At 42.4% G+C, this 17,453-nt stretch overlaps 1 protein-coding gene across 1 annotated transcript in view; it reads right to left on the reverse strand.

The window, feature by feature from the left end:
- The window catches only part of LOC123786619 (uncharacterized), a 128,670-nt gene extending 118,849 nt beyond the window's left edge, over nucleotides 1-9,821 (reverse strand). The window contains exons 1-7 of the mRNA XM_087865597.1: nucleotides 9,694-9,821; nucleotides 5,357-5,378; nucleotides 3,566-3,654; nucleotides 3,257-3,334; nucleotides 2,808-2,918; nucleotides 2,155-2,218; nucleotides 1,848-1,986 (exon numbers count right to left, since the gene is read on the reverse strand). Of these exons, the coding sequence (XP_087721723.1) occupies nucleotides 1,848-1,986; nucleotides 2,155-2,218; nucleotides 2,808-2,918; nucleotides 3,257-3,304 (362 nt within the window). The 5' untranslated portion in view covers nucleotides 3,305-3,334; nucleotides 3,566-3,654; nucleotides 5,357-5,378; nucleotides 9,694-9,821. The remainder of the gene's footprint in view (nucleotides 1-1,847; nucleotides 1,987-2,154; nucleotides 2,219-2,807; nucleotides 2,919-3,256; nucleotides 3,335-3,565; nucleotides 3,655-5,356; nucleotides 5,379-9,693) is intronic.
- Nucleotides 9,822-17,453: the final 7,632 nt, after the last annotated feature.

Raw genomic sequence — 17,453 nt, forward strand, 5'->3', positions numbered from 1 at the left:
TTCTGGCTGCTGCCACGTCCCCTGCAATCAGAGCTGTCTTTGTACTTCTCTACTTCAATTCATTCATCACCAAGTCACCAAATAACACTGCACTTTGTGCCCTCTCAGAATAGGTCTTTCTTTCTCTGAGATGGTGAAGGCTCATTTCAGTTCAAAGTGAGAAACTAGGCCTGAAAACTATTTGGATGAAGCAGGAGACCATCATTAGTCTTACACCTCCATGGGGAGCCCCGATCCTCAGACCAAGGCTGTGCCCGACACGGACAGCCCAAAAGGAAGCCTTCCAGAGTACGGCTTCATCAGCATGGTAACTCACTCCCAGACATCTCTAGGGTTTAGAAGTACAACCCCTGCTTCCTCCTTCAAAGATTCTGGTGGAGGAAAAGGCCAATCTTAGTGCTGACGGTATGTCCTGAAGTATAAAATGATGTGAACTGTCACACAGTCAGGGTGTTATCTCCAGGCAACAGATGTCAGATGGACAACTATCAACTGCATGGAGTCAACCTACTTTAACAGAGTCCACTGATAGTGAAAGCAGCAAAGAGCGATGCTTAGAAAGGCTGGTTTCCTGTGTCGCCCTCAGACTCTTTTGTTCATGGTGTTGATTTAAAGGGTTTCAATGTGATTCTTGATTTACTCAAGAATCACATGCAAAAAGACTCTTAGAAACTGAGACAAAAGCTCTAGACAGAGAAGGACTCATGCATTTGCTTCTGGTCTCTCAGGCAATCCTTCAGCACATGCTCTGTGGAGTGGCTGTAATGTAGTGGTTCAGCTGTGAGGTGTTGAAGAGAGAAAGGTGGTCAGGACACTGTACCTGCCCCAGAAAGAACTTACCAATGAACAGAACCAAGATGCCAGTGAGACAGAGCGGCCCCCACCCCCGGTGTGGGAAGGATTAGCACAAAGCTGAGTCTCCAGGGAAGAGGGGGAACAGTTTTGCTTTTCAGCATGAATGAGGGACTCTAAGGTCCTGAGAACTTTCTCCTCCTGAGGAAAATAGAGGAAGTACTGTACAAAAGTGGAAACTCGTGAGTGAATGCACCCAACTTCTAAGGAGCGCATGAAGAAACAGGAGAACCAGATGCAGAAGAAGGAAGCCCAGGAGAAAGCCAACCTGGCAGTGGGAGCCAAGCTCCCCAGGGCTCATCAATGAGTTCTGGAACAGGCAAGTGAACTGCAAAGAAACTGAACGACTTTATGAGCACAGCCTTAGAAGGAAACAAGTGCTGTTCAGGGTCAGCCAGCAAAGGTGAGCCCCTAGTGAAACTGCAGGCTTTGCTTGGGATGCAGGAGAGTTACACCTACAAAATCAGGTGGACAGGAAATACCCCGGCCTTCTTAGGATTGGGCCACAGTGAACGATTTTGGTTGTACACTGGATGAAGGGATCCAGTATTGCTGGAGCCCCAACCCACTTTCCACAAAGAAATTCCCATTGTTTCTGCAGCGAGAGAATTCCATTTTTCTCTACACATTCTTGACCCAAGTCTGGTACTGAATAAGAAACTGACTGAATTCAGGGCTGATGAGAACATGTGATGAGACTGAAACCAAAAGGACAATGTAGATGGACCCAGAGGGGATCCAGGTATCAAGCTGATTAGTGCTGGTACCTTCCCTCTTCTGCCCCAATGAATCACACCACAACGTGTGACAAGCAGTTGGAACAGAAACAAAAATGCAGGTTGCACAGATCAAGGTAGGAAGGGCAGGTACTTCTACAGAATGCATTTGGCAAAAATACTCTAGATCCAATTCCCAACGAACTACAACTATCTAGCCTGGCTGCCACATAAATTCATACAACAGTGTTTGTGACGATTAACACAGGAATAGCTTACTCTTCGGCAGCCACTTTTCTTCGTTCAGAGAAATCCATCACGATACCCAATTTCTTCCTTAGCAGCTTCAATTCCACTTCCTTAGCTGCTTTCAAAGAACTCAGGGCGTTGCACTTCTGTTCCAGGACCTTTTTGCTTTCTGTAAAGGATGAGTTTTCTTTTGTATGAGTGGGCACGTGACCTGAGAATTTGGTTTTGTTGGGGAAAGGAGAAGGGCAAGACCTTGAAGGCAGGAAGGCATTCTTTGCCTTCCCAGTGCAAACTCATTGCCAGCATCTGGGGATTTCTTTCCCTAAAAATAACATACCCTTCAGTACACGTTTTTTGGACTCCAAGGCTCCCTGCTCTTCATCCTCCAATGCATCTTGGGCCTTGAAGACGGATATGAGGAAAGACATTCAAGAAATCATGATCACAGAACAATGTGAGTGCACCTAACAGAACGGGATCATGCAGTGCAACAAAGAAAGCCCTTGAGGCATAAATAGAACAAGGAGAAAGTAAGGAGACCCACACTTTTGTATACACACATATACACAAACACACACAAACACATATACCTAATTATATACATAAATTATATATGTACATATCTTCCCCTAAAAACATTGAAAATTCTCTCTTCAGCATTGAGAGGAAGGGACTATACAATTTGGCTGGCTATCACCCTTCATAACTCAAGTATCTTGTGGGATTTTCTACATATCTTGGAGGGCAGGGCTGAACGATGTGATAATTACCTAGCTGTGAAATAAACCATACTTCCTAGTCCTTGAAATAGCAGACCTCATCGTGATGGTCCTAAGTGAAATTCCAGCTCACTGTTCAGTAGGAGTTTCAGTTCCCAGATGCCCACTCTCTACTGTGGTAAACAGCAAGCGAATACACGGCCCTCCCCTCACCCAATGACCAAAAGCCTCCTGAGCCACTTTAAGGTAAATCTCAACAGCCAACTCTTACCATGTCCTCATTCTTGACATTCTTCTCTCTCATAGCTTGCAACATAGTCCGCTTGAAATGAAGGGCGACACTTAAATTTGCATTAACCCGTTCAACCTTTCCGATGTTCTCCTTCAACAAAACATATTGAATGAGTAATAATAATTCATCACTTAGGGCACGTGGGTGGCATCTGGGTGTCGCAGTAGGTCCAACTCCTGCTTTCATTTTGGCTCCAGTCCCCACCTCAGAGTCATGGGACTGACCCCTGCGTCAGCCTACACACTCAGCATGGAGTCTGCTTGGGATTCTCTCTCTCCCTCTGCCCCCCTCCACTCGCTCTTTCTCTCTCGCAAATCAATCAATCTTTATAATAATAATAATAATAATAATAATAATAATAATAATAATAATTCATTACTTTTATTTCTGTTGTTAGAACACAATTCAGGCAAAGAAGGGATCCTTACCTTCAATTTAAGAATTTTGTCAGAGACAAACTGATGTTCTCTCTTCATTTCTGCGCGATGTTTCTTTCCTTCCCTGATCTATAAAATATACGAAAAGGGAATCAGAATTCAAAAATAGCAGAGTGTTAGACAAAGCTATCTAACGCTGTGTGACTCCTTTCTCGGATAGAGGCAGTGCTCTACACTTGTGAAGCTTCTCTTGAATCGCGATCATTTGTGGGTCACGTGAAATAGGTCAATAGGATGAACTACCAGAGGGGGAAGTAACCAAAATGAAATCACAAAAAATATTTGAAAGGGCACTGATACCTTCTCCTCCCAAATGGATATTTCTTTAGCAAGTTCCCTGTTTTCATTTTTAAGCCGATGGATCTTTTCAGCTATTTGTTGTAAAGTAACTAAAAGGAGAAAAAAGAATTTCTAAGATAATTAGCAAAACCAGTGACATCGAATAATCCCACTGTAATAGCCCCAGAGACACATTCTCGGACACTTGGGTGTAACTAACTTGATAGCATTCCCATTGTGCCTGAAAAAGCAAGGTTTAGCAGCATTTGAAACCTAAGACAACCTATTTCAGGGAGATTCCTACTTAAAATGTTTTCAGAAATAGAGAAACACAATCAAATGTCTTCTATTTTTCTCCCATCTGTAAGCATCATTCTTGGAAAATTCAATCACTGCAAATACTTATGTCATCACCAGAGATGTAACAGAAAAATCAAGCATCCTTTCAACTAACATCTCTCTCCTCCAATGATTAAGGTACGTAAGTAGGTCCCTGCAAACAACCCAAAATGAACAAAACCATCCTTTGCTCCTGCTCAGCGCCACGTCTACTTCCAGGTCCTACTTGGAATTCCACACAAGGAAAGCTCAAAATGTCAACTGAGTGGCTACTCAAAGGCCTTCCATGACTTTCTGCTGCTCACAGATTGCCTTTCAGGAACCCCAGGCTGGGGGCTCTGGAGGACCAGATCTTTGGAATCAAACACACTTGGGTACACTCTCCATGTTACACAGAGTCTCTGGAGTGCCTGGTAACTCACACTCCCTGGAACACAAGGTTTTCTCAGCCCAACTTGAGAATGCCACCCTCCATCCTTAAGGGAAAACAACCCTCATGAAGCTCCCTATCACAAGTGGATAACACCTGTAAGCTCTAGAACACAGACTCCTCTAACAGGCACTTAATTCTCTCATCTTGGGGCACCTGGGTGCCTCAGTTGGTTAAGTGACTGCCTTCAGCTCAGGTCATGATCCCGGGGCCCTGGGATCCAGTCCCACATCCAGCTCTCTGCTCAACTGGGAGCCTGCTTCGCCCTCTCCCTCTGCCTTCCACTCTGCCTGCTTGTGCTCTCTCTCTGTCAAGTGAATAAACCAAATATTTCAAAACCTCAAGTGCAGATTCTCTTCTATTGGCCCAATGTGAGTGCTCTCGTGCCCCGAGATCTCTCTTCTCACCACCACCACTGCTGCACTCACAGGGACAAACACCAGCATTCGAGGGTTTGCTAAGGGCCAGGCAGCCACCTCGGCCGTCAGACAGCACCATGGAATCACCACAATCCATGAGGCCCAGACACAATACATTACCACCCCTGGCACACGTTCCTTTCCACTCCTTCTCCCCTGGCAGGAAAGGCTCCCTCCACTTCAAACTCAAAAGCATGCTTTAAACCTCTCTTGTGACACACACTCTGCCTGGCAATACCTGTCTTCTTCTCCAAGTGTAGCCTGCTTGATAGACTCAGAGTGTTTTCTCATCGTCACATTTCACCAAGAGCCAGGTCATGGCAAAGTACCCACTCCAGACCTCAGGCTCCTACCCTCACTTGCCTCCTAAACTTCTCTCTGCAAAATTACACCCTTTTTGTTCTCCCTCCTCCCATGAGGTGTTCCTCCTCCTGGTCTCCTAAGAGATGGCAACACCCTCCACATTATCACTTAGACTCCACATGGAGAAGAGAAAGATTTTCAAGACTTAACAAGTCAATTAGACATCAGAAGTCACCACATTTATCCCTAGTCAAATTACACCCACATCAAACACCGGTACTGAGAATTTATTACAAAGAAAACTAAAGCCAGAAATCTTACCTTCATATTGTCGAGGGGCAATCTAAGAGTGGAAGAAACAAAATTAAGTTTGATGTCAAAACATATTACTAGAAAAAATCTACAGTTCAGATAAATACTGAAATAGTAATCCAAAGAAGTTACAGTAATCATTTTACTTAGCAGAATGAATTCACAGGATTAGAAAGAAGACAAAATTAGCATTTCTAACTATGAAACTCATCTATGACTTTCTCTGAGTCATCATAGTTCACAATTCATTTTTGATAAAGAGCACAAAGGTGTATAACTTACGTTTTACCTCAAAATCTATTCACATTCTATTAAATGAACGTTCACCCTATTCAATTTTGACAAGGGATCGGGTGGACATTTAAAAAATAATCATTAATTCATCGTTTCCCTAACTGTTTTGTAACCAATATCCACACTGAAGTTTAGAACCTGGGATTATTGTTCAATCCTGAAAGATATAAAATGGAAGGAAGGAAGAAAGAAAGGAAGGCAGGCCGGTAGGGAGGAAGGCGAACAAGCAAAAACTCTGAGAAAGATATGCTTCTTGCCTTCTCTAGAAAGCCTTTCTGAAATCTTACAAAGACTTGGCTATTTGCTGAATTCACATGCAGTTACAGCACACAAGGTGTTATGAATTTTCCCAGACTACTACAAATGGAGGGTCATCAAAAAGAAATGAAAGCCATCGACGAGAAAAAGAGTGGCACGTGGCGAGTGATGAAGCATGAGCAACAACAGAAATGACAGCTGATGTTTCGAAAAAGGGGAACCAGGCTCCCCAGAATCGAGTCACCCAGATAAATTATAGCTCAATAAAATCTAGGCAAGACCCCATTTTGACACCATTAGCATATTTCCCCATTCAAAAGTTTTACAGGATGATGAGAGGCTGAGGCCAGCCCCCAAATCTTGCCAGGATATTGGAATATCAGCACACTATCAACAAGCCAGTCATGATAATGTTGTTGGGGAATGTGCATCAGTGGAGGGCAAACAGAAAATCATGGCTATTCCATTAATTTCACGTGCTGCTTAGGAACCTCTGAGCTTCCGTGGCCCTTGTCACCCAGCCCCACAGGCGGGAAAAGTGAAAAGATGGATGGGGCACACCAAATACTTAATATTTTTGTTTTCTTTCTGAAGGGAAGCTTTCTCCATTGGCCGGGACAGGGAGAAAATTCCCATTTAGAAATAAACTCAAAAGCTTTCTGTTCTTCTCAGAAAGGTCTGCCCTCAAGTGAAATATGTCACCACAGCCTAATTGGGGGTTTCCCAAAGACTAAGCAATAGAGCTGAGGGCAAATACTCAACTCCAGTGCTCTCTCCTCCCTGTCTCACCTGGGAGTAAACTCAGTCTAACCCCTAGCCAGTTAAGTAGAAAACATCACCCTAAAGTCCACTTATCTAAGTTTCTTTACTAGGACACAATACCTACCTTTCAACACAACCTTACAGGGCACACTACAGGTAAAAACCACAACAGCAAGCATTAGAAACACACTTCCCATGGCAGAGATGATGGGATTAAGCAGGCTAGGAATTACAAGTCCCTTCCATGTATGATACTGGATCTCAGAATAAAATGGACAATAGGAAGAAGAGATGGTGAATGTACACAGAGAGATGAAACTCTAAGATTTTAATGTAATTCTAGACAACAACACCATAGCAGAAGTCAAGAATGCCTTTGATGGGTTCCTTAACAGACTCAACATACCAGAGGAAAGAATCATTGAGCCTAAAGAAACTCCAGTAGAAAATTCCAAAAGAGAACACAAAGACAAAAATTACAAAGACGGCACAGAAAATCCAAGACTAGTGGGACAAATACAAAACATGTAACACACAAATTATAGGAATACCTATTCCTACAGGAGAGAAGGGAGAGATATTTGAAGCAATGACTGAGGATTTTCCAAAATTAATATAGTCACCAAATCACAGATCCAGGAAGCTCAAAACATCGAAAGCCAGATAAATACCAAAACAAACACACAAACAACTAACAAACAAAAAACACTAACAATGCCTGATCTAGACTATTCAGCTACAGATCATTAAAGACAAAGAAACGATTCTGGAAATCTGGAGCAGGGGTTGGGCTAGGTGTCTGAAGGAGGTGGAGGGGAGCAATAACACCTTACCCAAGAGGAACAAGGATAAGAACTACATCACACTTCTCAGAAACCATGCCATCAAGAAGCACAAAATGTTTACAGTGTTAAAAGAAACATCAAACTAGAAACCCGGCCATTGAAATGATCCTTCAAAACACACTACAGGGTAAGGAAAACTGTCAGGGGTAGTGACAGTCATTACTTCAATGGTAAAGGGGTCAATTCTCCAAAAAGACATAACAATTTCTAATGTGCGTGCATTAACAACAGAGAGTCAAAGTACATGAGGCAGAAACTGAAAATATTGCTGGTGGGAATAGATGAATCCACTCCTACTGCTGGAGAATTCAAAATCCTCTTATTGGTCATTGACAGATCCAGCAGATACAGAAGTTCCATGAGAACACAGGTGAACTGAACAGCATCACCAATCCACGGCATCCATTAACATCTGCAGAATACTTCATTCAACAACAGAAGTACAGACATTCTTCACAATCTCCCATGGAAAAGTCACTGAGAGAGGCCATATTTGGGGCCATAAGATACATCTGAACAACCAAAGGAATAGAAATCACAGGAAGTATGTTCTCAAGCCACAAATGACTCAGACTAGACATCAAGAACAGAAAGATAGCTGGAGAATGACCAAACAATGGAGATTAAACAACACACTTCTGAAGAACACATGGGTTGGAGGGTAAGAGGAGGGAAGGGTGAAAGAGGTGAAGGGGATTGAGAGTACACTTATTGTGATGAGCACTAAGAAATGTATAGGATTGTTGAATCATGTTGTACACCTGAAACTAATATTACACCGTTTGCTAATTATGCTTGAACATAAAGAAAAACACACATATGGATCAAGAAGGCACCTCAACAGAAATTTAAAACTATTTTGGCCAAAGCAACCTTTTTCATGACACATCTCCAAAGGCAAGAGAAACAAAAGATAAAATGAACTTGTGGGACTTCATCAAGATAAAAAGCTTCGGCACAGCCAAGGAAACAGTCAAAAAAACTAAGAGGCAGCCCACAGAATGGGAGAATATATTTGCAAAGGATACTACAGATAAAAGACTGGTATCCAAGATCTGCAAAGAACTTCTCAAACTCAATAGGCGGGAAACAAGTAAACAAATCATAAAATGGGCCGAAGATATGAACAGACACTTTTCCAGTGAGGACATACAAAGGGCTAACAGACACACGAAAAAATGTTCAAAATCATTAGCCATCAGAGAAACTCAAATCAAAACCACACTAAGATACCACCCTACGCCAGTTACAATGGCAAAAACTGACAAGGCAAGAGACAACAATTGCTGGAGAAGATGTGCAGAAAGGGGATCCCTCCTACATTGTTGGTGGGAATGCAAGTTGGTACAGCCACTCTGGAAAACAGTGTGGAGGTCCCTTAAAAAGTTAAAAATTGAACTACCCTATGATCCAGCCATTGCACTACTGAGTATTTACCCCAAAGATACAAACATAGTGAAGAGAAGGGCCATATGAACCCCAATGCTCATAGCAGCATTGTCCACGATAGCCAAATCGTGGAAGGAACCGAGATGCCCTTCAACAGATGACTGGATTAAGAAGTTGTGGTCCACATATACAATGGAATATTACTCCGCTATCAGAAAGAACGAATTCTCAACATTTGCTGCAACATGGACGGCACTGGAGGAGATAATGCTAAGTGAAATAAGTCAAGCAGAGAAAGACAATTATCATATGGTTTCTCTCATCTATGGAACATAAGAACTAGGATGATCGCTAGGGGAAGAAAGGGATAAAGAAAGGGGGGGTAATCGGAAGGGGGAATGAAGCATGAGAGACTATGGACTCTGAGAAACAAACTGAGGGCTTCAGAGGGTAGGGGAGTGGGGGAATGGGATAGGCTGGTGATGGGTAGTAAGGAGGGCATGTTTTGCATGGTGCGCTGGGTGTTATACGCAACTAATGAATCATCGAACTTTACATCAAAAACCAGGGATGTACTGTATGGTGACTAACATAATAAAAAAAAAATTAAGGAAAATAAAATACTGTGTAATGTTCCAAAAAAAAGAAATTTAAAACTATTTCAATCTAGGTGATAATCAAAATTGACATTATTAGAGGGAAATTTTTAGTGCTGAATGGATATAAAAATGTCCAGTGACTATAAAATTTTCTGCTTATTTATGAATAAAAGTATATCAGGTACTTTGGTATACTTACAGCGAGGACGGTTCTCCAGATGTAAATGAGAAAGGCACAAATGCCCAAATAGCCAGTAAGAATGGCAAAGTTCCACAGAACTCCAGCCCCATCAAGGCCGAGAATGAAACGGTCAGGCACAATGCGGACAAGCTGAAATAACATTTGAGATAATGAAGAATCTCAACGACATTCACAATGTATATGTCACAAGGAATCAACTTCACAGACTCCCCACCAGCCTCCAGGAAGTAAGCACACCTCTCAACTGCCTCCTCCTGGAGGAGAAGGAGCACAGAGGGATTACAAAGGAGCAGGGGCCAACTTTGGGGACTGATGAGTGTGTTTGCTCTCTTACTTGGTGATGGTTTCATTGCTGCTTACCTATGTCAAATATCAACAAACTGTATTCTTTAAAAAGATGTTGTGATCATACAACATGGAAGCTGCAGGAAAAATCTAATAGGCAAATCTTAAGAGATTTTATTTTCCCTACAAGCACATTGCAGATATTTTTTCTATAGCTAACAGAACTTAAGAATTTATAAGTCAAAATAAAATAGACAATGCAAGTAAATGTAAACTTAGAGTAGGTAAGAAGTCAGTGACTTCTATTGTACATCCATGAAGGACCTGGATAAACTCCTTTGGAACATTTCAAAAAATACACCCAACATGTATGGAAAAACAAGAGAAAGCAAGAATAAAACATGTACTAGAGATAAAAATGAGAATGTTATATGGACAGATGTTCAGATAAGGACATAAGTGAGACAGACAGGAGGTTTCTCATTAACTCATTAATACAACATGGGATTGTTATTCCAACAAAAATAAATTATAGTTATTGTTTGGTTTCTGAAAACATTGATGTTTTCTTTCAATGCTCACTTTGCTTCTGAATCACAGTCCAAAACATCAGATTTCTGAAGTACATAAAGATTTGCATCATCAGGTGATCTTGTATATTTTGAGGATATCTGTGAGGTTTTAGTTACTCGAACACCTATCTCCAAAAAGCCAATGAAAGGAATCCATGTTCCTATTTCTTAGTATTGTAACTAAATCAGTCAGTAGCAATTATAAAATTTAACTTTTTAAAGAGAGAAAACATTAAAATAAAAGATTGCATTTATTTATTTGAAAGAGAGAGAGCATGAGCTGGGGGAGGGGCAGAGGGAAAGGAGGAAGCCGACTGCCTCTGAGCAGGAAGCCGGACAGGGCTCAATCCCAGGACCCTGGGATCATGACCCAAGCCTAAGGTAGACGTTTAACTGCATGAACCATCCAGAGGCCCCTGAATTCTAAAAGAATACTAAATTCCTAGAGATGGACCCCAAAATAAAGAACACATCTCATTTTACAAAAACTAGAGTTATAAGTATTTCAGGAGAAAAGACGTTCACGATGCAATTTGTACTAACTCACACCAAGCTTGAATTTTGTGCAAACACAACTCTCTAGAAAGTAGCCCCTGAAATCTATAACATTTCCATCTTTAGCCCTCACTGCTGAGGTCAGGAAAATGTGTGCTGGTGGAAACATACACTGTCTTTGAATAGCCACTGTCTGAAAGAGAGCAGTAGCTGTCAGCACTATGGTTGATCACGGGGATCAATTGCACACAAGACAGAGGCCATCTTGTCATGAATGTAAAACACCCCCAGTCGTGGGCACTCGGTACATCTGGCAGCTGTCTGGATGCTGACCAGCAGCTGACTCTTAACTGGATGACATCCAACGGGGCCAATAACACTAGGTTTTCAGAGACAGTGGCCATGAGCAGGTGGAGGTGGGAAATGCAAGACCAGTTAGTTTATGCAAGAGCCCAGAGATGAGGCAGGGTGAGAAAGCTGAACTGATGCAGTTGAGATGATGACTGGGTAGAGGGGAATAATTCCAATCAAGACTACCAAGAAATGTCCTCCTTTGAAGACTCAAAAGAAACAGAACAGAGTCTATTTTGACTGGAGGTATTTGTGTGGAATGATTCTGCCTCAATATAAGGATCCTTCCTGACTACTGACACTTTCCAGATCTCTCTGTAAGAATCTGGTGCAAGCCGATCTAAAGAAGTCTACTTATTTCTAGGGGTGTTCCCTGTCTGTCTCTTTCTTTCTTTCTCTCCTGAGGGTACAGGTTTTACTTTTTAATGACAAAATGAAATATTCACACTGGAAACCAGGTATTTCTTTATATTTGGACAATCCTAAGGACGTTCAGGACCTTTTTACTTTGGGGAAATCAACACTCTGTACATACTTGGCCTAAGAAAGGACGACAACTCATTCACTTCCTGATCCCACCACTCCTAGTGATTTTCCCATGACAAATGTCTCAGCAGAATAAGGTCACTTAGTGTCTGCTGGGCGTCTCAGGGCTCCCATGGACCTGGTGGGACACAGAGTCCCTGGGGACAGCCTCCAAGACCAGAAGGAAAGGGCTGACTCAGAACTTGTTAAAAGTCAACAAACCAGGAAGCATGGAGCACAAAGGACATTTCACTTTTTTTTTTTAAAGATTTTATTTATTTATGTGACAGAGTGACAGAGAGACAGCCAATGAGAGAGGGAACACAGCAGGGGGAATGGGAGAGGAAGAAGCAGGCTCATAGCGGAGGAGCCCGATGTGGGACTCGATTCCGGTACGCCGGGATCACGCCCTGAGCCGAAGGCAGATGCTTTAACGACTGCGCTACTCAGGCGCCCAGGACATTTCACTTTTTAACACTCTAGTCCCAACACCAATGCTTGAGATATCTTTGTTCCCAGGGCTGCCAAACTCCACAAATATCAACAATGTGCTGATAGGAAAACAAACTACACATAAGATGGACCCTAAACTTACAAGGCTTGAAGCAGCAGCTTCACCGGGCTTCCAGAAGCCAGTCTAATACCCATAGTTCCTATTAAATTCGAGTTCCTGACATTTTTAAGGACAATTTTAATGAGATATAATGTACATATCATCTAAGCCCCCTCTTTAAGACAAAGAGCTCAATGGCTTTTCGTATCTTCACAAATCCTTCCTTCTTGACACCATAAACCTAGTATTTTCAGGTTTCCATCCTGCCAGCACTGTGGTTTTTGGACCAAGCAGCGCAGACAGGATGTAGAACTTGGTGTGGACAGTTGTGGCCACAACCCCTTCAGGCTGACCGAGAAACCTGCCCTGTGGTGCTCGGTCTTCAGGGAAATGTGAAGGTCTTCTGAAGTTCCCATCAAGAACCCCAGGAAAAAGCTGTTATTTAACCACCGTGTCAAAGAACCCACTAGGAAGGAAGACACTACCAGCAGCTTTGGGGCACCTGGGTGGCTCAGTCAGTTAAGTGACAAAGTCTTGGTTTGGATCAAGTCGTGATCTCATGGTCCTGAGATTGAGCCCCTCTTTAGGCTCTGGGCTCACCACACAGCTGGCTTGGGATTCTCTCTGTCCCTCACCCTCTGCCCTTCCCTCTGCACCTGTGCCCTTTCTCTCTCTCAAATAAATCAAATCTTAAAAAAAAGAAAAGAAGGAAGACACCACTGAAGTGCCATGTTTACTCACATTTGGGTTTGGGTAACTGGGACATTGGAGCAAGAGAAGCCAGAAGAGCAGCCTCTGCATCTTCATCTCCTGGCGCTTTCAAGGGGTGCTGGGGCACCAGGGAGGAGGTGGAGATCGGGGGTGGTGTGGAAGTGGGGGTGGGTGGGGTAGGGAGTGGTGGGAGGGGATAGGGTGGTAAATAGGGATGGGGGTAAGGTGGAAATAGAGGGTAGGATTGGGGAAGGCGTTTGTCAGGACAAGAGGAGGTCTGGGACAGTGTCAGGGTCAGATCAAGTACTCAAGGGGAGGCAGGAGGGTTCAGAAAGGTTAGTAGGTCAGCAGGTTAGTAAATCACTAGGTCAGCAGGATACAGTAGCAGGTTAAACGATTGGAGGAGGATCCACCTTCTTCCAAGCCTTAACCTGACTGAAGGTATCCTTAGCAACACAGAGGCTGTATACTTTCTCTCGACCAATCAGCTGCCTTTGCCCCTGGTACATCATAATGGACACCCCGTGTGACCTCGTTTGTAAGTATCCCCTTCCCAACTGTCGTCTCACCACACACCATCCCAACGACAGGTCTTCTCTGGAACTTTGGCAGACCTTCTTGTTTCTGCTCCCTCCCAACCCAGGTCCCTGTTCCCTCTATTTTTCTATTTTTTATTTATGTATTTATTTATTTAATTTTAATGTTTTTTAATTATATTATGTTAGTCACCATACAGTACATCCCTGGTTTCTGATGTAAAGTTTGATAATTCATTAGTTGCGTATAACACCCAGTGCACCATGCTATACGCGCCCTCCTTACTACCCATCACCAGTCTATCCAATTCCCCCACCCCCTCCCCTCTGAGGCCCTCAGTTTGTTTCTCAGAGTCCATAGTCTCTCATGCTTCATTCCCCCTTCTGATTACCCCCCATTCTTTATACCCTTCTTCCCTTAGCGATCATCCTAGTTCTTATGTTCCATAGATGAGAGAAACCATATGATAATTGTCTTTCTCTGCTTGACTTATTTCACTTAGCATTGTCTCCTGCAGTGCCGTCCATGTTGCAGTAAGTGTTGAGAACTCGTTCTTTCTGATAGCGGAGTAATATTCCATTGTATATATGGACCACAACTTCTTAATCCAGTCATCTGTTGAAGGGCATCTCGGATCCTTCCACGATTTAGCTATTGTGGACAATTCTGCTATGAACATTGGGGTGCATATGGCCCTTCTCTTCACTACGTCTGCATCTTTGGGGTAAATACCCAGTAGTGCAATGGCTGGGTCATAGGGTACCTCAATTTTTAACTTTTTAAGGGACTTCCACACTGTTTTCCAGAGTGGCTGTACCAACTTGCGTTCCTACCAACAATGTAGGAGGTTTCCCCTTTCTCCACATCCTCTCCACCAATTGTTGTTTCTCGCCTTGTTATTTTTGCCATTCTAACTGGCATAAGGTGGTATCTCAGTGTGGTTTTGATTTGAGTTTCCCTGATGGCTAATGATTTTGAACATTTTTTCATGTGTCTGTTAGCCATTTGTATGTCTTCATTGAAAAAGTGTCTGTTCCTATCTTCTGCCCATTTTATGATTTGTTTCTCACGTATTCAGTTTGAGAACTTCTTTATAGATCTTGGATACCAGTCTTTTATCTGTTGCATCATTTGCAAATATATTCTCCCATTCCGTGGGCTGCCTCTTAGTTTTTTTGACTGTTTCCTTGGCTGTGCAGAAGCTTTTTATCTTGATGAAGTCCCACAAGTTCATTTTATCTTTTGTTTCTCTTGCCTTTGGAGATGTGTCATGAAAAAGGTTGCTTTGGCCGATGTCGTAGAGGTTGCTGCCTATGTTCTCCTCTAGGATTTTGATGGATTCCTGTCTCACATCAAGGTCTTTCATCCATTTGGAGTTTATTTTTGTGTATGGTGTGAGAGATTGGTCAAGTTTCATTCTTTTGCATGTAGCTGTCCAATTTTCCCAGCACCATTTATTGAAGAGACTGTCTTTTTTCCACTGGATGTTTTTTCCTGCTATATCAAAGATTAGTTGCCCAAAGAGTCGAGGGTCCATTTCTGGAGTCTCTACTCTGTTCCATTGGTCTATGTGTCTGTTTTTGTGCCAGTACCATGCTGTCTTTGTGATCATAGGTTTGTAGAACAGCTCAAAATCCAGCAATGTGATGCCCCCAGCTTTGTTTTTCCTTTTCAACAGTTCCTTGGCGATCCGGGGCCTTTTCTGGTTCCATACAAATTTAAGGACTATTTGTTCCAGTTCTTTGAAAAATGTCATCAGTGTTTTGAGCGGGATAGCAATGAAAGTGTAGATTGCTCTGGGTAGCATGGACATTTTAACTAGGTTAATTCTTCTGATCCATGAGCATGGAATAGTTTTCCATCTTTTTGTGTCTTCCTCACTGTCTTTCAAGAGTGACTTATAGTTTCTAGAATATAGGCCCTTTACGTCTCTGGTTAAGTTAATTCCAACGTAACGTATGGTTTTTGGTGCTATTGTAAATGGGATGGATTCCCTAAGTTCTCTTTCTTCAGTCTCAGTATTTGTGTATAGAAATGCAACTGATTTCTGAGCATTGATTTTGTATCCCGCCACATTACTGAATTGCTCTATAACTTCTAGTGGTTTGGGAGTGGATTCTTTTGGGTTTTCCATATAGAGTATCATGTCATCTGCGAAGAGAGACATTTTGACTTCTTCCTTGCCAATTTGGATACCTTTTATCCCTTTTTGTTGTCTGATTGCTGTTGCAAGGACTTCTAGTACTATGTTGAATAATAGTGGCGAGAGTGGGCATCCTTGTCGTGTTCCTCATCTTCAGGGAAAGGCTTCCAGCTTTTCCCCATTGAGAATGATATTTGCTGTAGGCTTTTCATAGATGGTTTTTATGAGATTGAGGAATGTACCCTCTATCCCTACACTCTGAAGGGTTTTAATCAGGAAAGGATGCTGTATTTTGTCAAATGCTTTTTCTGCATCAATTGAGAGGCTCATATGGTTCCTGAGTCTTTTCTTGTTGATATGATGTATCACGTTGATCGATTTGCCAATGTTGAACCACGCTTGCATCCCAGGTAGGAATCCCACCTGGTCATCATGGATAATCCTTTTAATGTACTGTTGGATTCTATTAGCCAGGATCTTGTTGAGGATTTTGGCATCCATATTCATTAGGGAAATCGGTCTGTAATTCTCCTTTTTGAGGGGGTCTTTGCCTGGTTTGGGGATCAAGGTAATATTGGCCTCATAGAATGAGTCTGGTAGCTTTCCTTCTGTTTCTATTTTTTGAAATAGCTTTAGGAGAATAGGTATTATTCCTTCTTTGACTGTTTGGTAGAATTCCCCAGGAAAACCGTACGGGCCTGGAGTTTTGTTATTTGGAAGGTTGTTTAGCACTGACTCAATCTCTTCATAATTAATTGGCCTGTTTAAAAAATCAATTTCTTCCTGTTTCAGTCTTGGTAGTTTATAGGTTTCCAGGAAGGCCTCCATCTCTTCCAGATTGCTTAATTTATTGGCATAGAGCTGTTGATAAATGTTTCTAATAATCCTTCCAATTTCATTGGTGTTGGTTGTGAACTCTCCTTTTTCATTCATAATTTTATTAATTTGGATCCTTTCTCTATTCTTTTGGATAAGTCTTGCCAGCGGTTTGTCAATTTTATTGATTCTCTCAAAGAACCAGCTTCTAGTTCTGTTGATCTGCTCCACTGTACTCCTGGTTTCTAATTCATTGATTTCTGCTCTAATCTTGGTCAACTGTTTCCTCATGCGTGGATTAGGCCCGTCCCTCTGTTGCTGTTCCAGCTTCTGGAGGTGAGAATATAAAAACTGCATTTTAGATTTTTCTATTCTTTTGAGTGAGGCTTGGATGGCTATGTATTTCCTTCTTCTGGGCGCTCTCTCCTTCCTTTCCCAACTCCCGTCCTAGGGCCATTGGCTGAACAACATAAAAAACAAAGGAGGATAGAACTGCAACAACAATCAAATACTCAAGCAGGGTGGGAGGTTTCAGCCCCCTCTCAGCAACTCAGTGCAGATTGAACATCCATAAGATGTAGGTCCTGAAAGCAAACCATCTGAATCCCACAGCTATCTCCACATATCTGTCCACATCCTTATACCACTGTGGAGGACACATTAACTGTAGGCACACAGGGTGCAGTTACAAAAATGCACCCGATTTATTTTGTCCACAGGGGAAATTTCAATGTTTCCAGGGAGTGAAATCACACAGAGTACATTTTGG

The sequence above is a fragment of the Ursus americanus genome, chromosome 2 (genome assembly GCF_024610735.1).
Source record: "Ursus americanus isolate L20-20 chromosome 2, mUrsAme1.1.p, whole genome shotgun sequence".
NCBI lineage: Eukaryota > Metazoa > Chordata > Mammalia > Carnivora > Ursidae > Ursus > Ursus americanus.